This window comes from Clupea harengus, chromosome 5 (genome assembly GCF_900700415.2).
Source record: "Clupea harengus chromosome 5, Ch_v2.0.2, whole genome shotgun sequence".
Classification (NCBI taxonomy): domain Eukaryota; kingdom Metazoa; phylum Chordata; class Actinopteri; order Clupeiformes; family Clupeidae; genus Clupea; species Clupea harengus.
In genome coordinates, this window is record NC_045156.1 from 14828853 (window position 1) to 14856202 (window position 27350).

Sequence of the window (27350 nt, forward strand, 5' to 3'; positions counted from 1 at the left end):
GGCTGGTGATGGAGCTGAGGGAATCTACAGATGAGACCGTGAGGGACATGGAAGCCCGGGTGTTGACTGGGAGGAAGTGGAGGGCCGAGGAGGAGGTGCAGAAGGCAGTGGGCAGGTTGCAGCACCAGGAGATGGTGGGCAGAGTCCAGACAGGGCGCGCTGGCCTTGGGTGGGGAGATCCGCCTATTCTGTGGTCCAGAGCTAGCAGGAAGGAGAGGAAGGATCTTGTTGTCTCGGAGGTGACAAAGATGGCAGAGGAAGAGTACAGGGTCAAGGCAGTGGCGCAGGGGCAGCAGGGACGCTGGACGACGTGGGAGGGGGTTGCGGGTCGGGTGGTGAGCTGGGCAGACTTCTGGAAACTGCCACAGGCTCGACTCAGTTTCCTCATCAGGGCAACCTACGACACCCTGCCCTCCCCCCGAAACCTCCAGCAGTGGCTGGGCACGGAGCAGGCCTGTGACCTCTGTGGGACCATCAATGCTTCCCTACAACACACTCTGTCAGGTTGCAAGACCGCGCTATCCCAGGGCAGGTATGGATGGCGGCACGATCAGGTGCTGAGGAAACTGGCAGAGGTAGTGGAGAGGAAAAGGCAAGAGGCAAGCGCTGGGAGGCAGCCGGGGAGCCAGCAGAGGACCCATTTCCTTAGGGAAGGGGAAAAGGGGGACACTGTCAGAAGGAGACCAGCATCCACCCTTTTGTTGCCAGGAGTGGAATGGAGAATGGAGGTGGACTTGGGCAGGCAGCTCCACTTCCCAGGGGAGATCTGCAGCACCACACTGAGGCCAGATGTGGTGCTGTGGGCCAGGACGGAGAGATCTGCGCTGCTTGTGGAGCTGACGGTGCCATGGGAGGAGGGGATGGAGGGAGCCCACGAAAGGAAGAGGGCAAAGTACTCTGACCTGGTTGCGGAGTGCAGGGAGAGCGGTTGGAGTACACGACTCTTTCCAGTGGAGGTTGGCACGAGGGGGTTTGTGGGAAGCTCAATGACTCGCCTACTTAAAGAGCTAGGGCTGAGGGGCAAGGAGCTACACAAAGCCACCAGAGAGCTGTCTGAGGAAGCAGAGAAGGCAAGTTTTTGGCTTTGGTTAAGGAGGCGGGACAAGGCATGGGGAGCGAGCAACTCCTGAGAAAGGCTAGCTGCGGGGGGTGACTGGGAGACGTCCCTGTTCACTGCCCCGCCACCAGGAGATGTTCCGGGATAAGGGGCGAAACATCTGTGAAAGGTGGTCCCCGGCTGACGACCCCGCAGCTAGCCCAAAGGGCACCGGTGGAGGTGCGGCAGGCCTAGAGCCTAGCAGGTTTTTACCATCTACCTGTTCACATTAATTGCAATTCTGGAGACAGTGACTACTGTGAATAGGGCAGTTGGAGTCCAGGGAAGACTGGAGGGCAACCAGGAAAGACTGGTGACGGCAGGATAGACTGCACCGGGGGTGGCGGGCTAGTAACCCTACCCACCAGTTTTCCAAGCGGAAACACCCAAAAACTACTACGAAGACAACAAAGAAAAAACAGCCCGAGGGCCCTCCGAGAGGCGGGATGGAAGAAGGGCCCACCAGGACGGATACACCGGTAACGAATGCAAGGACAACGACCAATGATGTGAGGACTCTTAGGAAGTGCGGGTGCGGATGGGAGAAGGTAACAACACTCAGGGGGCTGCACATCCACATGGGGAAGATGAAGTGTGCAGGCAGGAGCCAGAAGCAAACTTGCGCTGCTCAGGCAGGTCAGACAAGTGGGATCCAAGGCCGGGTAAAAAACCACAGTGCCATCGGGCCCAATGTCGCAGAGGCAGGAGAGAGGGAGACGAGGGATGCGGATGAACCCCAGGAGGTGACCCCTGAACCACCCCCGAGCAACCCAAGGACCGAGTCAAGCCAAAAGGCCAAAAGTCTGAACGAGCCGAGAAGGAAGATCAAATGGCCAAAGGCCAGCGAGACGGTGGAGTGGAAGAGGCTGGATGAGTCACTCAGTGATCTGCTGCAGAAGGCACTGCGTGGGACAGTGGAGGCCAAGCTTAACCTGTTTGGAGAGATTCTCTACGAGGAGTGTAGCGGGAGGTATGGCAAGGTGACGGGCAGGAAAGCAGCCGAAAAATCTAAGGGAAGAAGGGAAAAGGAGATTGACGACCTAGTAGCAGGCAGAAGACAGCTTCGCAGACGCTGGAGGAAAGCGGAGGAATCAGAAAGAGAGGGTCTGAAAGCCCTTTGGGATGACATCAGAAGGAGGCTGGCCAACCTGAGGAGGGCAGAGCGCATTAGGCGGCGAAGGAAGAGGAAGGAAAAGGAGAGGGCAAACTTCTTTAAGAACCCCTTTCGCTTTGCACGAGGACTCCTTGAGGAGAAGACCAGTGGATCGCTTGAGATCTCCAAGGAAGATCTGGAGGATCACATCCATGGTCAATATAGCGATCCCGCAAGGAATGAGCCCCTGGGCCCACCAGGCTATGTGCCAAAGCCGGGAGAACCATCAGTGCTTTTTGATGCTTCACCACCCAAGCTCTGTGAGATCAAGCGGGTAGTTTGGCGGGCAAGATCGGCATCTGCTCCAGGGCCAAATGGGATACCATACAAGCTGTATAAAAACTGCCCAAGTGTGCTGAAGCTTCTATGGACCCTGATGAAAACAGCTTGGACCAAGCAGACCATTCCATCACAGTGGCAGAGGGCAGTGGCAGTTTTCATCCCTAAAGAACAGAACTCCAAGACCATCGAACAGTTCAGGAGCATAGCCCTGCTGAATGTTGAGGGGAAGATCTTCTTCTCAGTCATGGCAAGAAGAATGACTTCCTACCTGATGGAGAATGGCTATATTGACACCAGCTGCCAGAAGGCCGGGATTCCAGGTTTCCCGGGGTGTGTGGAACATGCCACCATGATCTGGGAGCAGATCCAGATTGCCAAGAGGGAGAAGAAAGACCTGCATGTGGTTTGGCTAGATTTAGCCAACGCATATGGGTCAGTGCCACACAACCTCATAGCATTTGCCCTGGACTTCTTTTACATCCCACAGAGCATCAGGGCCATGGTGATGAGCTACTTCCAGGACTTGCACATGTGCTTCATGTTGCCAAATTCCACCACCATCTGGCAACAGCTGGAAGTGGGGATCGCGATGGGATGCTCTATCTCCCCCATCCTCTTCATCACAGCTTTTGAAGTGATCTTGATTGGAGCAAGACAGGTGGTGGGAGGAGCCCGTCTGCCTACTGGACGGAAGCTCCCCCCACTAAGGAGTTACATGGATGACATCACATGCTTGCTCCAAACTGCTCCATGCACGTCCAGGCTCATGAAGAGGCTGGATGAGTTGATCATTTGGGCCAGGATGAAGTTCAAGGCAAAAAAGTCAAGGAGCCTTTCCTTGCGGAAAGGGGTACTGAATGACAGGGTCACCTTTATAATCGGTGGAGAAAACATCCCACGCATTGCAGACCAGCCCATCCGAAGTCTTGGGAGGCAATATACAGCCAGCCTCTCAGACAAGGAAATAGGAAAGACCACCTTGCAGCAGCTCTCAGCAGGCCTGGCCAAAATCGACGCAAGCCAGTTACCTGGAAAGTACAAGGTGTGGTGTTTCAATTTCACACTGTACCCAAGGGTAATGTGGCCGCTGAAGCTGTGCGAAGTCACCTCGTCAGCCGTGAGCAAGATGGATGCAAAGACCAGCTCGTTCATCCGCAAATGGCTAGGACTCCCAAGGGGCCACTCATCGGCCAGCCTGTATGGAAAGAACACACTTCAGCTTCCCCTGAAATCTATCACCATAGGTTACAGGCAGGAGAAGGCAAGGCTGGTGATGGAGCTGAGGGAATCTACAGATGAGACCGTGAGGGACATGGAAGCCCGGGTGTTGACTGGGAGGAAGTGGAGGGCCGAGGAGGAGGTGCAGAAGGCAGTGGGCAGGTTGCAGCACCAGGAGATGGTGGGCAGAGTCCAGACAGGGCGCGCTGGCCTTGGGTGGGGAGATCCGCCTATTCTGTGGTCCAGAGCTAGCAGGAAGGAGAGGAAGGATCTTGTTGTCTCGGAGGTGACAAAGATGGCAGAGGAAGAGTACAGGGTCAAGGCAGTGGCGCAGGGGCAGCAGGGACGCTGGACGACGTGGGAGGGGGTTGCGGGTCGGGTGGTGAGCTGGGCAGACTTCTGGAAACTGCCACAGGCTCGACTCAGTTTCCTCATCAGGGCAACCTACGACACTCTGCCCTCCCCCCGAAACCTCCAGCAGTGGCTGGGCACGGAGCAGGCCTGTGACCTCTGTGGGACCATCAATGCTTCCCTACAACACACTCTGTCAGGTTGCAAGACCGCGCTATCCCAGGGCAGGTATGGATGGCGGCACGATCAGGTGCTGAGGAAACTGGCAGAGGTAGTGGAGAGGAAAAGGCAAGAGGCAAGCGCTGGGAGGCAGCCGGGGAGCCAGCAGAGGACCCATTTCCTTAGGGAAGGGGAAAAGGGGGACACTGTCAGAAGGAGACCAGCATCCACCCTTTTGTTGCCAGGAGTGGAATGGAGAATGGAGGTGGACTTGGGCAGGCAGCTCCACTTCCCAGGGGAGATCTGCAGCACCACACTGAGGCCAGATGTGGTGCTGTGGGCCAGGACGGAGAGATCTGCGCTGCTTGTGGAGCTGACGGTGCCATGGGAGGAGGGGATGGAGGGAGCCCACGAAAGGAAGAGGGCAAAGTACTCTGACCTGGTTGCGGAGTGCAGGGAGAGCGGTTGGAGTACACGACTCTTTCCAGTGGAGGTTGGCACGAGGGGGTTTGTGGGAAGCTCAATGACTCGCCTACTTAAAGAGCTAGGGCTGAGGGGCAAGGAGCTACACAAAGCCACCAGAGAGCTGTCTGAGGAAGCAGAGAAGGCAAGTTTTTGGCTTTGGTTAAGGAGGCGGGACAAGGCATGGGGAGCGAGCAACTCCTGAGAAAGGCTAGCTGCGGGGGGTGACTGGGAGACGTCCCTGTTCACTGCCCCGCCACCAGGAGATGTTCCGGGATAAGGGGCGAAACATCTGTGAAAGGTGGTCCCCGGCTGACGACCCCGCAGCTAGCCCAAAGGGCACCGGTGGAGGTGCGGCAGGCCTAGAGCCTAGCAGGTTTTTACCATCTACCTGTTCACATTAATCCATCACATAGCAATAGTTAGTGCAGACGTATGAACTGTTCAAGGAAATCTCTTTCTTGGGCTTCAAGTATTAGGCCATCATAAACCAGGCCTGTATTTCTAAAGGGCTGTGATCATACAAGATGTGTTAGTGTGTGTGTGTGTGTGTGTGTGTGTGTGTGTGTGTGTGTGTGTGTGTGTGTGTGTGTGTGTGTGTGTGGCATCGTATGAGGTGGGTGTATGGGTGAGGCATCTTATGAGGTGTTTGTGTGTGTCGTCGTATGAAGCGTGTGTGTCGGTCTGTGTGTGTCTGTGTGTGTGTGTGTGTGTGTGTCGTACCGATGCCAGCGAACTGGGAGTCCAGGCCGAGGGTGAGCAGCATGAAGAAGAAAAGAATAGACCAGAGAGGAGACACTGGCAGCTGGGACAGGGCTTCGGGGTAGGCTATGAAGGCCAGCCCAAATCCTACACACACACACACACACACACCAGCAAGTCACACACAATGGCAGATAACTGATGTGATTAATGCATGTTCTAATTGTTAAAAGGTACATACAAGCACACTGAACGAACAGCTAGAGGACCACAAGGAGCATTTAGCTGAGTTCAACAAACAGCGTATTGAATTAGCATTTGCAAACTACACCTTTAAGCAGTGAATAATAAAGGTGCTAAGGTGTTTCTGTAAGGAATCCTGTTTTACTGTTTCTGGTTGAACAAACCACACACAGACCTTCAGGTCAGAGTTCATACTCAAACAGTCACACATGAATAGTCCTTTCACTGTCAAATATTTATATAGCAGTATCAACAATGAACATCATCCTCAGGTGCTTTAACCTGAGGCCTATCCTTCCTTGAGCAAACACAAACGAGTCATTGGTAAAGAAACTCTTGAGCAGAACCCAGCTCACCAGGGGGGACCCCTCTGTTTGAGGGTAGCTTGGAAGCTAAGCTAGCTTTGCCCAGCCCAACAGAGTTTTCTTTTGCAAACGGATGAGTCCCTGCACAACCAGTGACCACTCTCCGCTGCTGGCCCCACTAACCAAGTGGTGTAATCTTTGGATAAGGTACTGTTTCTTGATTTAATCTACGGCGATCCAGATGAGGTCCAACAGCCTTTGATGAACACTCCCCCCTCTAAACAACGATTTATTTAACAAGGCTCTTCACGTCAAACGTGCTGAACTTATTGATGGATGTTTGTTCCATATGTATGCTAACTGATGTATTTATTTGAATTCTGATGGCTATTTATTCACACTGTTATTTATTCTAATGAACATGTTTTTATATTAACTCTTATGGCTATTTATTCGCATTGTTATTTATCCTAATGAATATGTTTTTATATGAACTCTGATTGCCATGTATTCAAATTGTTATATATTCTATTTATTGTATTTATCTAAACGTACTGATCGTTTTTAATACATTGGATGTATAGAACAATCTGAAGTTGGCTCTGTTGTCTTCCTGGACTGGGATTGGTATAGCTACACACACACTAAGGGAGAGACATTACCTAGTTGCCCTCGCGGTTACATATACATATCACAATCCAACAAACAAACACACACACACACACACTTGTTCATTACAGCAATAGGATGGAGACTGGAGTGTTTTCCATCTCGTGGGGGTTTAAAAGCGACCTCGTGTTTACATAACACAGACAGACAGACAGACAGACAGACACACACTACAGCAATAGGATGGAGCCTGGAGGGGGTTCAAAAGCCTCACCTGCATCAGCGACCTCGTCCACAGACTTGTTGTAGACGTGAGCCATGTGTCCGAGGATGGAGAAGATGGCGAACCCCGCGAAGACGCTCGTGGCACAGTTGATAACGCACACGATGATGGCGTCCTGGTAACAGTTGTTGTGAAAGCGGTTGTAGGAGGACAGGGCCGTCACTCCGCCCCACGCGATGGACAGCGAGAAGAAGATCTGTGATGCCGCATCTTTCCACACCTGTCATAGAAAGGCCAAAAACAACAAGGTCTTAGGTCTCAAGGGGCTCACGATGACCAGTGGTGACCAGTTAACACTCTTGGAGTCATTAGGTGCAAGGGACACACACGACACGAGCCGAGTGAAGAGAAGCGTGTTCTACCTCAGCCTCCGCCAGCTTGGTGAGGTTGGACTGTGTGCCGATGTAGAAGTCTATGCCGTTTCTGGCGCCCTCCTGGATCGCCCCGGTGATGACCAGGATCACCAGCACCACATAGGGGAAAATGGCTGTGAAGTACACCACCTACAGGGCGAGACGGGTAAATGCACCTGGGTGTCATTTATTAAAGCACAGGGTTTAATTTCGTAATTTTTTACGACTGGTAACAGTGGCCACGACAGACAAAACGGACAGACAGCATATCACATCATATCCTAAAATAGAGGACCTGTGTAGATGGGAGTTGCCATTCCAACTAAACAGTCAATTAAAAGACTTCAATCAGAAGTGTCGCTTTGTGTTGGACAGAACCCGCGGCCCCACTATCAGAAAGGGCTTTTTGGACATGGCAACCACATCCTTGCTCTAAACACACCTTCTTATGCCTCAAATCATTCTAAAATGGCTTCAAAGAATTATGTCAGTGCTTAATGGCGGTTTGATTCTCGTTCGCTGCAGATTGTTTGTACGTGGCTTTGGATAAAAGCGCCTGCTAAATACCAGTCCGTTACCTTTACCTATAAAAAAGCCAAAGCTGAGGAAAAAACATTATTTGTTTTATAGACAAATCAAAGCTAGGTCCTTGCCCTAAGCACACACACACACACACACACACACACACACACACACACACACACACACACACACACACACACACACACACACACACACACCTTCCCAGAGGACTTGATGCCTTTGAAGAGGGCCGCGCCCACCAAAATCCATGCCAGGAGCAGACACAAGGCCAGGTGCCAGACGACCGGCCCCGTCTCATCCATGGAGGGGGTGCGCTGCAGAACCCGCTCACTTAGAATAAACAGAACCGCATGAGCACAAACACTCAAGGCATTTAAGGAGGGCATGTTCTTAAGGAGGGCATGTTCCATTCAACCTGGTCACTTACAACAAACAGAACCAGCTTAAACTCTCAAGGCATTTATGAAAGGTATGTTCCATAGAACCTGGTCACTCACAAACAACAAAGAGAACTGCATTACTTCAAGCTGTTGACACATTTGTGCTTGCTCTAAGGGGGTTCAGGCCCTGGGCTCTGCAAAGCGCCTTGAGACAATTTTATTGTTTTGGAGCTATATAAATAAAATTGAATTGGATTTATACAGCGGGGAAAATAAGTATTTGACGTAGTAGAAGTATTCTGCCGATTTCTTGCAAAGAAATGCGTGATCTATAATTGTAATGGTAGGTCTATTTTAACAGTGAGAGACAGAATATCACCAAAAACATCCAGAAAACTGCAGTTATGAATTTATTTGCATTTGATCGCGGCAAATAAGTATTTGATCCCCTACCAAACAGCAAGAATTCTGGCTCCCACAGACCAGTTATGTGCCCAAGAAGCACACAGATTAGTCCTTGTTAGGCCTAACAAAGTACACCTGATCTCAAATGGTGACGTGCATAAAAGAAACCTGTCCAAAGAATCATACATCACACCTTCAACCTCACCACCATGGGCCAGACCAAAGAGTTGTCCAAGGACGTCAGAGATAAGATTGTAGACCTGCACAAGGCTGGAATGGGCTACAAAACCATCGGCAAGCAGCTTGGTGAGAAGCAGACAACTGTTGGTGCGATTATTCGCAAATGGAATGGAAATGTGCAGCTTCGGTGATCATCCGAAAGGTGCGGGATAACCCCAGAACTACACGGGGGGAGCTTGTGAATGATCTCAAGGCAGCTGGAACCACAGTCACCAAGAAAACCATTGGCAACACACTACACCGTAATGGTTTGAAGTCCTGCAGCGCTCGCAAGGTCCCCCTGCTCAAGGAAGCACATGTACAGGGCCGTCGGAAGTTTGCTAATGAACACTTGAATGATTCTAAGGAGGATTGGGAGAACAGATGGAGAACATCAACTCGACTCGCCGTGTTTGGAGGGGGAAGAATACTGAATAAGACCCCAAGAACACCATCCCCACCGTCAAGCATGGAGGTGGAAACATTATGCTTTGGGGCTGTTTCTCTGCCAAGGGTACAGGACGACTCCATCGCATCGAGGGGACTATGGATGGGGCCATGTACCGTGGAATCTAGGGCGAAAACCTCATTCCCTCAGCCAGGACATTGAAAACGCAACTTTAAGGATTTGGAAAGGATCTGCAAAGAGGAGTGGACCAAAATCCCTGGTGACCAACTAGAAGAACAGTCTGACGTCTGTGCTTGTCAACAAGGGTTACTCCACCAAGTACTAAGTCATGTTTTGCTAGGGGATCAAATAATTAATTGCCGCGATCAAATGCAAATAAATTCATAATTGTTATAAAATGCAGTTTTCTGGATGTTTTTGTTGATATTCTGTCTCTCAATGTAAAAAAAGACCTACCATTACATTTGTAGATCTCGCATTTTTTTGCAAGTGGGCAAACTTGCGAAATCGGCAGGGGTTCAAATACTTATTTAAAAATGTATATTTTATTTGTCATAAAAAGAGATTGATTCAGTGAATCTTTATAAAAATCACAGTAAAATGAACAAATGGATCAAAATGAATGAAGGTAAATGTATATTATTTACATTAACATTTTCTCCTGATCATCTGAGAATGTAAGTGCATAAACACAGCCTGTGTTAATGTTCTGCAGACTCTACTCACTCCCAGTACTGTTCACTGGAACTTTTTGCAGGCAGGGTGGGGACGTCCGACTCGCTGCAGTTCTCATAGCTCAGGCTTGAGTTCAGGAACAGCAGGCTTTCATTGATGCTTACACTCACATTGCAAACTGCTGAGGAAAACAAATCAGTTGTGGTTAACTAGAGAGAAACCCGCCATCTGATTTATTCATACTAGATGAGAAATATAACACAAGTTGTAAACAAACTGCCTCAAAACAAGAAGAATCCCAAACACAGAATGATTCACGGAGAACAGGTGGCGATCATGCGGCACTCTTTGAGTATTAGGCCAACACAGTAAGACAGTTCTGTGACATCCATACATTTATATCAGCAATGCAATTTACCAAGCAATCAATAGAGCTGTAATTGTTGGGTGTTACAGAAATAGAGTTGGGTGTCATCTGCATAGCTATGATAATTGATGTTGTGTCTCCTAATGACACTACCCAGGGGTAACACATGTATAGACTGAAAAGTAAGGCCCCTAAAATGCAAACTGTTACAAAAAATGAAGAATCACAAACACAGAATGATTCACTGAGAACAAGTGGCGATCATGCAGCACTCTTTGTGCCAACACACAAGGAACCCCAAGAAGTATTTGTAGGTAAGAACTGGAGCAACTGGTTTCTTAGGCATTTTGTTTTCAATGGCCTTAAAGCACAACAGTTCAGACACATCAAACACTGAACTCAAACTTAACTTAACTTAACTTAACTTAACTTAACTTAACTCTTCCTTTGTGCCACGGTTATTGATTTTAAGTTCTAAGGATCCACGTACTCATACGCCATTCACACTGGCAAACATCTAAAGTAATGCAAATATGCTGTCAATATTTTCTTAATCGGTGACTGATCTAAATCAGAGCTGCTAAGGTTTTCCTGTAATGCTGGCTTGAAAGGCATTCCTCGTCATGAATCCTGTTTTAGGGTTACTGGCAGGACCAACCTTGCTGAGAAACGGTGCAGTTCTCTCCGTACCAGGAAGCACAGCTCCAGGGCAGCGGGTACTGGAACGATGAGAACAGGTAGAAGAGGCTGTATGCGATGATGACATTGTAGTAGATAGACACCAGCGTGCTCACAATTACACTCGTGACTCCAAGACCTGCAGAGTAATCCAGTGTTAAAATAGGTTTGTTATACTGGAGCTAGTTATATACGGCTCACTCCTTTAGATGCGTATTCAGTGTTTCTGACCATAACGTGTGCAGTAAAATCACACAAATTTGTTTGTTATACTGGAGCTAGTTATATACAGCTCACTCCTTTAGATGCGTGTTCAGTGTTTCTGACCATAATGTGTGCAGTAAAATCACACAAACAAAATAGGTTTGTTATACTGGAACTAGTTATATACAGCTCACTCCTTTAGATGCGTGTTCAGTGTTTCTGACCATAGCATGTGCAGTAAAACCATAACGTGTGCAGTAAAACCATAGTAAAATAGTTCACCAAACTCGTAATGATCTCAAACACTCATTGCCCTGGATAAGGAAGACCCTGAAATAAGCCCTGTTTTAAATAAAGCCCCCCCACACACACACACACACGCACACACGCACACACGCACGCGCACGCACACACACACGCGCACACACGCGCACACACACAGACACGCACACACGTGCACACACAAACACACAGACACACAGACACACACACACACGCGCGCACACACACACACAGACACACAGACAGACACGTGGCTGATTGTGTCTTCAGCACAAGGACGTCATCACGGATGGAAAACCAGACTTATGCAACTCAATTACAAAATAAATCTAAATGTAATCAGTTACAGTTATTGAGAATTGTTTTTTTTAATTAAATTACAGTTACTAATCAAAATGTTGGTGACCACAAAGGGGCAACATCCGAATATAGTCTTTTCAGTAAAAAGATTTAACGCTTATATGTAGGATATATTGTGAGCACTGTTTTTGATTGATTCTTTTGTTTCAAATTGCACCACCTCTTGTCTTGTCTTGCTGTGCAACTTTGATGAAGTAATAAGGTAGTTGTAACTTGTGGTCTGTGTCTTATTACATTTCAAAAGGTAGCCTGCCCGAGACTCTGTAAAACATTACCGAAAATGACCCATTTCCAATCACCCCCGAACACACAACAGTAACCCATCAGTGGTCACGGTCGTGGCTTCAAACCCCTACATAATGGTCATGGGGAGTGTCCTGGCATTCCCTGAGCTAAACAAACAAGACCCAAATGGCCAATGTTTCCCCTTGGCCCTCAAACCTGCCTAAAGTGGTCTTGAGCAAATTACCCTGAAAGTCAACACTCCTTGGTGCCTTACCTTGTGGTATATATTCAGATGCAGCCCCTTTGTAATAACCAGCATTTTGATTAGTAACTGTAATTTAATTGAATATTTGTTCCTCAGTAACACTCCTTGGTGCCTTACCTTGTGGTATATATTCAGATGCAGCCCCTTTGTAATAACCAGCATTTTGATTAGTAACTGTAATTTAATTGAATATTTGTTCCTCAGTAACACTCCTTGGTGCCTTACCTTGTGGTATATATTCAGATGCAGCCCCTTTTTAATAACCAGCATTTTGATTAGTAACTGTAATTTAATTAAATATTTGTTCCTCAGTAACACTCCTTGGTGCCTCACCTTGTAGTAAATATTCAGATGCAGGCCCTTTGTAATAACCAGCATTTTGATTAGTAACTGTAATTTAATTAAATTTTTGTTCCTCAGTATCACTCCCTGGAGCCTCACCCTGTAGTATGGGCACTACCCGCCACACGTTGATGGGTCCCTGGCTGGTGAACTGACCCAGAGAGCTCTCCAGGAAGAAGAGCGGGATTCCTGCCACCACCAGCATGATGATGTATGGGATGAGAAACGCCCCTGTAGAGAGAGCGGGGGGAGAAGAGAGTGAGAAACGCCCCTGTAGAGAGAAGAGGGTGTATGGGATGAGAAACACCCCTGTAGAGAGAAGAGGGTGTATGGGATGAGAAACACCCCTGTAGAGAGAAGAGGGTGTATGGGATGAGAAACACCCCTGTAGAGAGGAGAGGGTGTATGGGATGAGAAACGCCCCTGTAGAGAGGAGAGGGTGTATGGGATGAGAAACACCCCTGTAGAGAGAGGGGGGGGGAGAAGAGGAGCATGGCATCCGTGAGTAATACCCCTTATGAGCTGAGGTTCTGCTCAAGGTTTCGTCCTGTTAACAGGGAGTTCTTCCTCGCACCTGTGGCCTCTGTGCTTGTTCTGGGGGTGTCAGGCTCGAGACACACTGCATCCGTGGGCATTTCTTGGTGTTGACCCACATTTCAGTGCCATGGTTGAGTAAGTCAACATTTGCTGTGAGCAACAGTTTGACACAGGTGGGAACTCTGTGCAACCCTCCCACAGCATGAAGTATGGGGAAATAATGGGGTTAACCATCAACCACACAGAGCCAGACGTATAGATAAAGAGCCCTGCATAGGCAGCATGTATAGAAAGAGTGTGTGAGCCATTAACAGACCAACTCATTCACCTAGAGCCTAGTTGGTGTCTTAAACAGTATATATGGCTAGAGTTGGCAGCGTGTATAGAGTGCCGTGGATTGGCAGCATGTATAGATAGAGTGCCGTGGATTGGCAGCATGTATATATAGAGTGCCGTGGATATGCACCGTGTATAGAGGGACGTGGATATGCAGCGTGTATAGAGTGCCGTCGATGGGCATGCATGTATAGATAGAGTGCCGTGGATTGGCAGCGTGTATAGAGTGGCATGGATATGCAGTGTGTATAGAGGGTCGTGGATGGGCAGCGTGTATAGAGGGCCGTGGATATGCAGCGTGTCTAGGGGGTCGTGGATGGACAGTGTGTATAGAGGGTCGTGGATAGGCAGCGCAGCGTGTATAGAGTGGCATGGATATGCAGTGTGTATAGAGGGATGGGATGGGCAGTGTGTATAGAGGGGTCGTGGATTGGCAGCGTGTATAGAGGGTCGTGGCTAGGCAGTGTGTATAGATAGAGTGCCGTGGATTGGCAGCGTGTATAGAGGGTCGTGGATATGCAGCGTGTATAGAGTGCCGTGGATATGCAGTGTTTATAGAGGGTCGTGGATAGGCAGTGCAGTGTGTATAGAGGGTCGTGGATAGGCAGCGCAGCGTGTATAGAGTGCTGTGGATAGGCAGCGTGTATAGAGTGCCGTGGATATGCACCGTGTATAGAGGGTCGTGGATATGCACCGTGTATAGAGTGGCATGGATATGCAGTGTTTATAGAGGGTTGTGGATGGGCAGCGTGTATAGTGCCGTGGATATGCAGTGTGTATAAGGGAAGTGCTGTGCATGGATAGGCAGCTTATATAGATAGAGGGCTGTGCTGAGGCAGCATGTGCTTGCCTTAGGGGGACCAGGCACTGGGCTCTGTAAAGCACCCTGAGACAATGTCAATTGTTAACGGCTATTTAAAAATGAATAAATGTGAACTAATCTGAATGAAGTTGTGCAGCTGGAGTCGCATGTGGGAACTGTGAGCACACAAGCCAACACACAAGCCAACACACATGCCAACACACAAGCGATGGGGAAAGGATAGGGGTAACCATCAACATCAACAGCATGTGGAGACGGAGCGCTGGTGAGAGAGCGCTGTGGACGGAGCGCTGGGGACATGCGAGACAAAGACGACCCACTCACTCACCTCCACCGTGCTTGTAGGTGAGGTAGGGGAACCTCCAGACGTTACCCAGACCCACGGCATAGCCGACCATGGAGAGCATGTACTCCCTCTTACTGCTCCAGTTGCCCCGCTCCACGTTCTCATCCCCGCTGCCCACGTGCGTGTCTGTCTTCTGTGTCCCATGGACGGTCTGCTGAAAGGACCAAAGACAGCCGGGGACACGCAGGAGTCAGACGAGACGCAAACAGCAGTAAAGACAATCAGACTCATTTAACTGGTCCGTCGGGTTTGAAAGCTGAGCCCATCAGTATCAGGACCGGCACACGTTTTGCGGTTTAACTCGTCACTCTTCACAGAAACTGAAGGCTTCATGAAATAAAAATGACAACGAGGTGTCAAATCAACGTTAGCTTTTTTTTACGTGTAAAATAAGCTAATAAATAAGTAAAGACATTTACATTTAGTCATTTAGCAGACACTTTTGTCCAAAGCGACGTACAAGGGAGAGAACAGTCAAGCTAAGAGCAATACAAACCGGGTGTAACAATAAATACTACTTTACATAAGAAATAGAAAACGACATAGAAAGAAAAAGAAGTGCAGGAATGTAACTGCTGAAGTGCAAAGATCCAAGAATTTATGAAGAGGCCAGTAAAGATTATAAATGTATTTTTAGTATAGTTCTTTCCTCCTTACCAATTTTCTCCTTACCATTCTGCCTACTTGAGGGAAAAGTAGCCAATTCAACACACACACACATAAATATATATATATATATATCTTTATGGAGATACATGCTATGTCTCTGCCATCCATTTCTTTGATTTGACAAATAATCGACATAAATGATTTGACATCTATTTACATCCGCATTTAATGAATCGTTAAGCGGTTTTCATAAATCAAAGAATTACGTTAATATTCAAATAGGTTGTTGTGGACTGCACTGCGCGCACTGCATTATCAACTAGCCTAAATAAATATGCGAAAGACTAAAACAGCAGTGGTTACCATGTTTTCTGATAATCGTTTCTGATCATGTAAAATACGTAGCGGAAAAATATGTAACATTACCCAGACAGATTGCAAATTAACGCATCTTTTGCGGTAGGTAGGCTACTTTTGTTTAGGCAGGTGAGGCCATTAAGGCATACATATATATATATAGCCTAATCAGGCTTCCTTCCTATTCGGTAAACCACCCTGTTCGTGATTTAGCTTTACCTGTAGCGTGATAATGTTTTGTTTTACCTGATCGCTTGTGTCAGGGTTCCCAAACACCAGGCCCGTCAAACCGCTCCACCAGTATTTCCTCATTGTTCCGACGCTGCCCGAGTCGCCTGAGACACCTACCAATGTGCTCACCTGGAGGAGACTTAAACCACCGCACGTTCTGGGCTTTCATTTGTATCAATGACCCCCCCCCCCCCCTCTGCTCAAACTGCCTCCACCTCTCCGCCACGCCCGGTGTCGCCTCGTCATCACCAGCAGGTGTTTTGGGTGGAGCTAAGTGGGGCCTCTGACTAGTTGGATTTTGTTTCTAGGTCAAGAGAGTACAGATCTAGGCTAAATGCTACATACAAATAATTCGAGAAACCATCTCCACTGAAGAAGGGGTTTTGTATTTTTTTAACCAATACTTAATACATGATAACTTACCCTAACCATCTGTTTAATCTCCTTAATACTGTTCATTCAAACAGGGAGATCCATCTTGGTAAAAACGTGGTGATGCCCTTCTAAACAAAAACAAATAAACAATAGAAACCACTACAGAAATTCTAATGGTTTCAACTCAATACACTATATGCATACCACAACAAGCATTTTCATTAACATTTAATGGTTTATGTGGGTTTCCATGACATATTTATACTGGTTAATTGGTTAAGAATGTGAATTCTATCAACTAGATACCAATGTGAGACCACCAATGTGTCCATTCAAACCAGTACAATTCCCATTATAGACACTACAGCCTTTAGAATATACTGTATGTGATGGTGTCCATTGTGTGTAAAGCCGTGATGGAGTGATGGTGGTATGGAGGGATGGAGTGATAGAGTGGTGGAGGTATGGAGTGAAGGGGGGATGGAGGGATGGAGTGGTGGAGGGATGGAGTGATAGAGTGATGGAGGTATGGAGTGATGGAGTGGAGGGATGGAGTGATGGAGTAATGGAGGGATGGAGTGATAGAGTGGTGGAGGTATGGAGTGATGGAGTGGAGGGATGGAGTGATGGAGGGATGGACTGATGGAGTGATAGAGTGGTGGAGGTATGGAGGGATGGAGTGAAGGAGTGATAGAGGTATGGAGTGATGGAGGGATGGAGTGATGGAGTGATGGAGTGATGGTGTGATGGATATTATGTGCAACACCCTAGCTGGCCTGGTGTAGGGAACCAGACACTATGAGACTGAAACAGGCTCATACTGGAACGGATCTGCACCAGATCAGAGCCAGATCAGAGCCAGATCAGCGCCAGATCAGCGCCAGATCAGCGCCAGATCAGGGCCAGATCCGAGCCAGATCAGAGCCAGAGCAGAGCCAGATCAGGGCCAGATCAGGGCCAGATCAGAGCCAGATCAGGGCCAGATCAGCGCCAGATCAGAGCCAGATCAGAGATAGATCAGATATAGATCGGGGCCAGATCAGAGCCAGATCAGAGATAGATCAGAGCCAGATCAGAGCCAGATCAGAGATAGATCAGATATAGATCGGGGCTGGATCGGGTCTAGAGTCAAATGCTGTGTGTGACAGTATCTCAGCTATTTACTTTAGAAATCCAGCAGTCACTCAGTCACGCTACCTTGTTTTCAGGAGTTCCCATTTAAGTTGCCTGCTATCATATGACGTGTAATCCGACGTGTGGTATTGTGTGGAGTGAGTTATATTACTCACACAAACACACACACACACCCACAACATGCACCTGTTGTCTGAAATGGGTGTTGTGTTGTGATCGGGAAAAAAACATCACACACACACACACACCACTTTTTATACACTCGCTGTCGAGTTGCTCTTTATATGTACATTTCTGAACCATCTAGGCCACCACCCACTTTAAACCGTGACCAAAAACACATAATGTGGGTGTGCATCCTTTATCTACCTCAGTAAGCACCAGGATCCTTAGGCTCACATCTTATTCAAACCTTTCTCTGGAATTGTGAGGGAAAATAGAGTGAACTTCCTTGTCACCTCACCTTTCCAAACGTCCAAATTCCACCTTCTTAATCTCCTTGCGGAATAATCTGTCTGGACCAAGAAAGGACTGGTGGAGTTATCCGTCACCCTGGTGGTGCTCTGAAACGGATGACAAACACAGTCAGGCTCTTTGTGGCCTTGCCGCCCCCCCAGGCCCCCCCCCCCGCCCCTCCCGGCCCTGGTTCAGGTAGCCAATTACACATTAACTCCTCACACAATGCTTAAGAGTGCGGTGAGCTTGTGGCAAACTGGGGGATGATATTTGTGGTTAGCACACGCTGTAACATGCCAGAGTCTGACTGTGCCTTTCTACCATTTTCATGCTCTTTAGGTGAACACAGAACTAACCCTGGCTATTAAGACTGCAGCAAGGTGAGGGTCAACGTACAATTAGGTGATGTCACAGGCTTAACGGTCACGTGTGTCCCGACCACAGGTGCTGTAACTTGAATGAGTATTGTGAGCTGACTCTGTGTTCACCAGTGTTATGCTCTCTGAAGCAATGAGGGTGTATGCTTTCTGAAAATAGAATAAAGGCTTGTCCCTCACAGAGCCGTCTCATGGTCACCTCAGCATCTGGCAGGTGTGAGGTCTAGAGGTCTAGAACGCCAGACTATGCTGTATTTTGAGTACTGAGCAATTTGAACAAAACCAGCATGAAGGAGACAGGAGACAGCAACAACAACAACAACAACAACAACAACAGCAAAGCTGCATTCGTGGGTATTTCACTGGGGTTTTCAAGCAGGCACCTTCACTAAGCCATGATGGTGATATTGCTATGGTCAGGATACACACTGGGCTACTAAATGAATGGGTCATAAGAGTAAAATAGAGACACTTTTTAAGAAGTTCTTCCTAACCCCTACGCTAAAGTCAATATGTCTATACGTCTCTTTGGGCTATAATTTATGTAATTAATGAACATGCCTTCTGCTGATAGCTTGTGATATGTCTATGATCTTTGGGCTATCATTTATGTAGTTAAAGAACATGCTTTATGCTGATAGCTTGTGATATGTCTATAATCTGTGGGCTATCATTTATGTAATTAATGAACATGCTTTCTGCTGATAGCTTGTGATATGTCTATAATCTTTGGGCTATCATTTATGTAATTATTGAACATGCTTTCTGCTGATATCTTGTGATATGGCTATAATCTGTGGGCTATCATTTGTGTAATTAATGAACATGCTTTCTGCTGATAGCTTGTGATATGTCTATAATCTTTGGGCTATTCTGCTGATAGCTTGTGATACAGTAACTGTGCTAATCCATGAGGATTTGGGGTGATAGTTCCTACTGAGAGAAAAGGCAATCTTACAGCAGCTTCACTCCAGAGTGGATCCAGACACCCTTATTTGCCACAAATGGGCCAAACCTAGGCCAGATAAGGGCCAGATTAGTGCCAAACCCAGGCCAGATCTGCTGTAGTGTTTGTGTGTGTGTGTGTGTGTGTGTGTGTGTGTGTGTGTGTGTGTGTGAGTGTGTGTGTGTGTGTGTGTTTGTGTGTCAGAATCAGAATAGTATTTATTGCCAAGTAGGTTTACACCTACCTGGAATTTGTTCTGATGTATAGGTGCATACAGTAAACATAAAAACATACAAACACAGTAAGAACTACACAAACACAATAAGTACTACAATACAAAAAGCAGGGCAGGAGTGCAAAAGTGGATGTGCAATGTGCAGTGTGCAATGTAGTGTGTGTTAACATAACACAGGCTTGAGGTGTGGGGGCGGGATGAGAGTCCACGTCAGGTGGCCTTGTTACTAAGGCCAACGGCAGCCGGGAAGAAGCTGGTTTTGTGGCGTGAGGTTTTGGTCCTGATGGACCGCAGCCTCCTGCCGGAGGGAAGGACCTCGAAGAGTTTGTGACCCGGGTGTGAGGGATCGGCCACAATCTTACCTGCCCGCCTCAGGGTCCTAGAGGCGAACAGGTCCTGTAGAGATGGCAGATTGCAGCCAATCACCTTCTCGGCGGAACGGATGATACGCTGCAGTCTGCCTTTGTCATTGGCAGTGGCAGCAGCGTACCAGACGGTGATGGAGGAGGTGAGGATGGACTCGATGATGCAGGTGTAGAAGTGCACCATCATTGTCTTTGGCAGGTTGAACTTCTTCAGCTGCCGCAGAAAGTGCATGTGTGTGTGTGTGTGTGTGTGTGTGTGTGTGTGTGTGTGTGTGTGTGTGTGTGTGTGTGTGTGTGTGTGTGTGTGTGTGTGTCGTTATGGGGAGGTATTGTTGAATAGCTGCCCTCTGGTTTGACATTATGAATAGATGGGATGTTTGGACATAATAAAAAACTGACTGATGCAATTTAGGTGAAAACAAAAGCCTTATTGTCAGAACTGCCAGGTCAATCAACATGAGCATGGCAGTTTCAGGCAAAAGTGGGGCCTTTCTCCCTGTTTCTGTGTGTTTGTGTGTGAGTGTGTGCGTGTGTGTGTGTATATGTGTGTGTGTGTGTGTGTGTATATGTTCTGTGTGTGTGAGTGTGTAAGTGTGTGTGTGTGGGTGTGCTTTTCTCAGTGTCTTATGGAATGTGTGATGTGGAGAAATTTGAAACATGCATTCTGAAACTATTCAGTCTACACTCAATAAAAGGACAAAGTAAAATCAGGAGTTTAGAAATGTTTTCAAATGTATTGAAAAGGAATAACTGAAGTATCTGAAATGTTCCTCCTTTACTCATATGGACACTAAATAAAATAATAATAATAATAATAATAATAATAATAATAAACTATGGCCTTTTTGTAAGTGAATCCAAAGTGGACGCCTCAGAAAAGAGCTAAGCGTTTAAAAGCACATGCATGACCTTGTGTCCCCTAAACACGAGGTGTTGAGTCCTGACACACACTCCTCTGTGCAGCTGTCTCTGGTCTCCCTTAACACGAGGTGCTGAATCCTGACACACACTCCTCTGTCTCTGGTCTCCCTTAACACGAGGTGCTGAATCCTGACACACACTCCTCTGTCTCTGTCTCTGTCTCTGGTCTCCCTTAACACGAGGTGTTGAATCCTGACACACACTCCTCTGTCTGTGATCTCTCGTGTCTGTTAGGCTGTAGCACTGCTGATGGGGCAGGAGACGGCTGGGGCATTTAACCCCCACTGCTCCCAAACTTCAGTCTTTATCATTAACTTTCCTTTAATCTTAAAGTCATGAGGCTTCCTGACGTCCTCCACCCTACCGACCTGAATGGTTAAAATTAACTGTAGTGACATTGATCAATGTTATCATGGCCTTGTTTGATTTATTCTTTACAATAAGGAATACTTTGATATAGAAGTCAAACATTTACAAAGGCTTTGAATGCCACAGGTGCTGTGCAAAGAGCAGTTATGAGAAGTGACGCCATCCAGTCAGCAGTTTCCCCTTTTCTCACGTCCTTCTTGCGTTCCTCTTGCGTTCCTCTTGCGTTCCTCTAGCGTTCCTGTTCGATACTAAAACAGCAACATCATGCTGCTCCACCGTGGTAGCGAACGTGGCGAAATCCTCCCCCTAACCACAACCCTCCCAGACCCTGCTGTTTGCCCTTCCCATATCAACCTACATCAGTGTGTACACGGTTCTACTACGAGGGAGGTGAGGGTCCATCCACAGAGTGAGACTCACATCAACCACTGTGGTACGAGTCTGACTGTCTGTAAGAGCACATCACACCACTGTGGTACGAGTCTGACTGTAAGAGCACATCACACCACTGTGGTTCGACTTTAAGAACACATCAACCACTGTGGTACGAGTCTGACTGTAAGAACACATCACACCACTGTGGTTCGACTGTCTGTAAGAACACATCAACCACTGTGGTTCGACTGTCTGTAAGAGCACATCACACCACTGTGGTTCGACTGTAAGAACACATCACACCACTGTGGTACGAGTCTGACTGTAAGAACACATCACACCACTGTGGTTCGACTTTAAGAACACATCAACCACTGTGGTACGAGTCTGACTGTAAGAACACATCACACCACTGTGGTTCGACTGTCTGTAAGAACACATCAACCACTGTGGTACGACTGTAAGAACACATCACACCACTGTGGTTCGACTGTCTGTAAGAGCACATCAACCACTGTGGTTCGACTGTAGGAGCACATCACACCACTGTGGTTCGACTGTAGGAGCACATCACACCTTACCTTGGAAAACAGGCTCATGGAGACGTTCATGTCATTCATTGCCTATGTCATGTTCATACTGTTTTACAACCATTACAATGTTGATACTTTTTTTTGTATTGCCAATCTAGTACTCATACAGTACAAGTTGAAGGTGAATATGTCCCCTCGCCCTCAATGCAGATATAACTGTATAGAATTAAGCCCTCCTTTTCTAATTCTATAGAAGTCACAGTGAGTTTCGTACTGTGTGGCCATGCTCTGCTGCTGTGTGGCCAGGGTCAGCTGCTGTGTGGCCATGCTCAGCTGCTGTGTGCACAGGGTCAGCTGCTGTGTGGACAGGGTCAGTTGCGAAGGTCAAATGTCGTTGGTGGGATCAGTAACGTTTAACTAAATCAGTCGAGCTGCAACCAGAGAAACCTCATGACCTGCAGAAAACGGTAGCGTTGGGCGATAACAGCGCAGGCGTGAGGTGATGAAACTCATTTTATGGACGTTATCTCTCTGTGCATCTACTTCCTCATCCTCCCTGCGTCCTTTCCCAGACATATGGGGATGTGAGTGCAGTACAGGGTCACTGGTGCGGGTAAATACCCTCATTTAGCACTCAGCCATTTAACCCCCACTGCTCCCAAACTTCAGTCTTTAATCAATAACTTTCCTTTAATCTTAAAGGCTTCCTGACGTTCTTCACCCTACCGACCTGATTGGTTCAAATTAACTGTAGTGAGATTGATCAAGTTTTTTTTTTAAATAATTAAACATTGTTACATTCACTGAGTCTCTGGTCAAAAATGACTGGCCTTTTAAAATGAATGTCTAAGACTGTATTACAGAGATTTATAAGTGAAAATAAATGGTAAAGTTGTGAAATATCACATTTAATGCTGTTAATTGGGTGTTAATATGAATAGGTGTGCATTTGCAAAGTAAGTAAGCAAGTATTTGCAAAATTACAGATTTTATTATGTATATTTTATCATGTTTATTTTAAGTATATTTAAACATGTGTTGTTCATTTTTAAATATATACACAAAGTACTAATAATCTAGTTGTATATATGTTGTATGCTCTAGTTGTATGTATGTATGTATGTTCAAATATTTTGTGTATTTCCTCATTGTGAATACATTTTGAGTGGTACCACACCATTCAAATGAGGCTTAAAAACTAGAAAAAAAACATTTAGCTGGCTCTAACATGGGTCTATTCCAGAGAGAGCTGGTCGGGGATAAAATGGAATTAGCATATTACATTTTTTTAAATGCAGCTGCTACATTCTATGGCTTAAGGAAGTAGAAACTTGCATTAAATGATTCAGTAGGATGATATATGTTTTATCTAGAATGTGGCTTCCATGTAAATCAAGTTCAGCGCAAAAAACAGTCTTGACCCCAGCCTGGTTTCAGGAACCAAATAAACTAACACAGAACTCTGTGAAGTTTCGTGTTAAAACAAGCTCTTTTTATTATCTCAGCCCCGTACAACTCTCTATTCATGGTCGTTTATAATGAATCGCATGCAATGTACATATTCTCAAACGACAGAATCAAAACAATGAAAATTCCACTAGGATTCAAGCTTTTCACCTCATTCGAGAGAGACAGAGGCGTCGTAGACATGTTTGTTAGTACCGGAGATGCCGGGGGGGCGGGAATACTCCCGTGACAGGAGTAGACAAGCATCTCAGTCGGTGAGAGTGAGAGTAAAGGACCACGTGTTTACTGAGCGTCGAGTAGAGGTCCGTTAAACCCAGACACACACGGGAACAGACTCCTCTTCTCTCCGTGGATTCCTCTCGGAATAAATACTCACAGCATTGTTCAACCGCTCTTCCAGAGCTCTCTCACACTCAAGTCCAGGCGGCATGCACCTACAGTAAACCTAAAACACTTTAGAAAAGTACTGGCACATCCCCACTAAAGTCAAACTACTGGCCCACCCCCACTCAGTGGCCCGGACATGAGGATGGAGAGTAATTCAAAACAAACAGAAACATCAAGTACCCATACACAGACATATAAGGCACAGGAATGTCCTCAGATTTAGCATATGCAATGAAGCAGGTACAAAGAGACATGCATACACATAGACATATACACACACACACAAACACACAAACAAACAAACAGTCTTATGTTGACACAATCTGCCAATAACATACGCTCAGAGATGACCTTCACCTCATGAAAATCAGACAAAATAGAAATATACACCGACACAAGACAACTCTGCAGTATCAGACGTGAAAACAGGGCATTCTTCCAACTCCGAAAAGAGGAAGTTTACTTGACAAAGCAGGCAAGAAAAAAACTATAGTGGAGCATTTCTGCCCTCAAGTGGCAAAAAGCGGGATTACAAGGCGACTTCAGCAGCCATGCGGAGACAGAGGGCAGAATCTGTCGGGACGTCTTGGAGGCTTATCTCGTTCCCGTCCAGACGCAACACCCTCAGCTTGGAAAAGTTCATCACGTCCACAACGCTGCAGAAACTCCCCAACGAAAACTCTGTGAGGGACGGGAAGATATCAGAACAATTGTCAAACGACATTGTGAAATCAGCGATTTAGTTTTCTTCATCCGAAAATAGGTTTCTCAAATAATGAACAGCGTTGATGACTGCGCATGTTTGTTTTTAATCCTTGCGGAATATTAACATATTGCATCTAATGATTTCGATTAGGGCTTCAACAATCGGTAAACTGGCATAGTTGGACCGTGCTCGTTAGGAACTTTTGCAGGAGAGGACAGAGGCTCAGACCCAAACTATAGTGCCAAAACTCTCCAGCAGGAGACGCACTTTACCCACCACACTCCAGCCACTGACCAAAACTACTAAGATGCACAAAACGCGAAAGTTCTATAAAACAGGCAAATCATAATCTTCCTAGACAATGCCAAACACATTTTAAGTTGATATGGAGGAATATCAACTTAATATATAAATAAATATATATATATATATAATATCTCAGCAGTAATGCATACTGACACCCATCGTAGGCATACTTGTCAGACAATCTGTAATAATCTAAAATTGTCCAGAAGGGGGCATGTATCAAACAGATTTAGTCCTGTACCAAAGTTGTTTTTTACCAACAACAGCTGCAGTGCAGAAACGAAAGTTAAAATGACTGGACTGGAGTCCCTGATTGGGGACTGTCTTGGGGTGTGTTTCTCTGAGAGTGTCGATCACTGTGTGTCTTGGGGTGTGTTTCTCTGAGAGTGTCGATCACTGTGTATCTTGGGGTGTGTTTCTCTGAGAGTGTCGATCACTGTGTACTGCACCCGCTATGGTGACGTAGCATTACAAAGTGAATATGATCCTGAAATGGGCAATTGTGGGTTTCAAAGCAGCACCTTTAAGATAAAGTCCATGAATATTACTGTCAGATAGATAGACAGACAGACAGACAGACAGACAGACAGATTGATTGATTGATTGATTGATTGATTTAATGAATGAATGAATGATTGATTGATTGATTGATTGAATAGTTCACTCTGTCACTGCACCCACTTCACACAAATCTCAGATGAAACTATGAGGCAGATAATACAAAATACACACAAAGTTAACTTATGAGCTGTGTGTAATGTTATATTCCATAACTTGTATGCGTATTTTGTATCATAACGTACCTCACTGTCTTTGTGTTTTATGTGTGGTGTTTAATGTGTGGTGTTTTATGTGTGGTGTTTTATGTGTGGTGTTTTATGTGAGGTGTTTTATGTGTGGTGTTTTATGTGAGGTGTTTAATGTGAGATGTTTTATGTGTGGTGTTTTATGTGTGGTGTTTAATGTGTGGTGTTTTATGTGTTGGGTGTTTTTTGTGAGGTGTTTTATGTGTGTGGTGTTTAATGTGAGGGGTTTAATGTGAGGTGTTTTAGGTGTGGTGTTTTATGTATGGTGTTTTATGTGAGGTGTTTTATGTGTGCTGTTTAATGTGTGGTGTTTAATGTGAGGTGTTTAATGTGTGGTGTTTTATGTGTGGTGTTTTATGTGTGGTGTTTTATGTGAGGTGTTTAATGTGAGGTGTTTAATGTGTGGTGTTTTATGTGTGGTGTTTTATGTGTGGTGTTTTATGTGAGGTGTTTTATGTGTGGTGTTTCATGTGTGGGGTTTTATGTGAGGTGTTTTATGTGAGGTGTTTTATGTGTGGTGTTTAATGTCTGGTGTTTTATGTCTGGTGTTTTATGTGTGGTGTTTTATGTGAGGTGTTTTATGTGAGGGGTTTTCAGCTGTCTGATCTGCTTGGTTCACCTTTGATCTGGTTGGCCTGCAGGTAGAGATGCTCCAGGCTGGTGCTGACGGTCGGGATGCGCTCCAGCTTGTTGAAGGACAGGTCCAGCTCCACCAGGCCGCTCACGTTGAAGGTGTTTGGGGGGATGCCCTTGTCCGTCAGCTCGTTGTGTGCCATCCGCATGTACTGCAGCCCTGTGAAGCTGCCCAGGAAGTTGGTGGGGATGGAGTCGATGGCGTTGGACTCCAGGTAGAGCTGGTGCAGGGCCTCGGGGAGGCTCTCCGGAACCTTCTTCAGCTGGTTGGTGCTGATGTCCAGGAGCGTCAGCGAGCTCAGCCCCTTCAGCGCGACGCCCACATCCTGGATGGCGTTGTCGTGGAGAAGGAGGATGGTGAGGTTGTCCATACCCTGGAAGGAGTTGGGCGGCACCTTGGCGATCTTGTTGTGGTTGAGGCGCAGGTCGCGGAGGGAGGTGGGCAGGTTGACGGGCACCTTGGTCAGGTTGTTGTTGCTCAGGTAGAGACGGTCCAGGCTCGTCATCTTGGCGAAAGCCTTCTTGCCCACGGAGCTGATGTGGTTCTCGTGCATCATCAGCCACACCAGGTTGGTGGCGTTGGCGAAGGCCTCGTCGGGCACGGTCGTGATCTGGTTGTGCTGCAGGTACACGTACTTCATGCGCGAGGGCACGAACGGCACGGTCTTCACGCCGCGGTTGTCACAGTACATGGCCACGGGGAAAGTCGGTGGGCAGTCGCACTCCGCCGGACACTCGCCGCCGGTGTTGTCGGCCTGGAGGGAGCCCACCGGGTAACCACGGCTACGCAGGGACGACAGCCAGAAGAAGGGGTCGTCGCGCTGGGCGGCACACAGGCCCAGGGAGACTCCCAGCAGCAGCAGCACGGCAGCCAGACGCATGGTGACACACACGGCCAGAGACAGGAGGGAGACAGTACACACACACACACACACCGCTGGAACCGCTGCAGAGAGGTAGAGGAAGAGAGGAGAGGAGAGAAGGGGAAGGAGGAGAGGGGAGGAAGAGAGAAGAGAGGAGGAAAGCAGAGAGGTGAGGAGAGGGGAGGAAGAAAGGAGAGGATATGAGAGAAGATGAGAGGGGAAGAGTGAAGAGGGGGAGAGGAAGAGAAAACAAGAGGAGGGAACGAGAAGAGGTGAGGAGGAAAGGA

At 47.0% G+C, this 27350-nt stretch overlaps 2 protein-coding genes across 2 annotated transcripts in view; both read right to left on the minus strand.

Annotated features, from left to right (window-relative positions):
• Positions 1 to 16278, minus strand: part of slc6a14 (solute carrier family 6 member 14) — a 20769-nt gene extending 4491 nt beyond the window's left edge. The window contains exons 1-9 of the mRNA XM_031567829.2: positions 15825 to 16278; positions 14595 to 14766; positions 12670 to 12801; positions 10873 to 11031; positions 9899 to 10028; positions 7957 to 8089; positions 7226 to 7366; positions 6855 to 7083; positions 5445 to 5570 (exon numbers count right to left, since the gene is read on the minus strand). Coding sequence (XP_031423689.1) covers positions 5445 to 5570; positions 6855 to 7083; positions 7226 to 7366; positions 7957 to 8089; positions 9899 to 10028; positions 10873 to 11031; positions 12670 to 12801; positions 14595 to 14766; positions 15825 to 15890 — 1288 coding nt within the window. The 5' untranslated portion in view covers positions 15891 to 16278. The remainder of the gene's footprint in view (positions 1 to 5444; positions 5571 to 6854; positions 7084 to 7225; positions 7367 to 7956; positions 8090 to 9898; positions 10029 to 10872; positions 11032 to 12669; positions 12802 to 14594; positions 14767 to 15824) is intronic.
• Positions 16279 to 23036: 6758 nt separating this feature from the next.
• fmoda (fibromodulin a) lies at positions 23037 to 27150 on the minus strand. Its single transcript, XM_012832009.3, has 2 exons — positions 26187 to 27150; positions 23037 to 24430 (listed from the first exon to the last, which is right to left on the minus strand). Exons 1-2 carry the CDS (start codon positions 27079 to 27081, stop codon positions 24279 to 24281), a joined length of 1047 nt encoding a protein of 348 aa, XP_012687463.1. The 5' UTR covers positions 27082 to 27150; the 3' UTR covers positions 23037 to 24278.
• Positions 27151 to 27350: the final 200 nt, after the last annotated feature.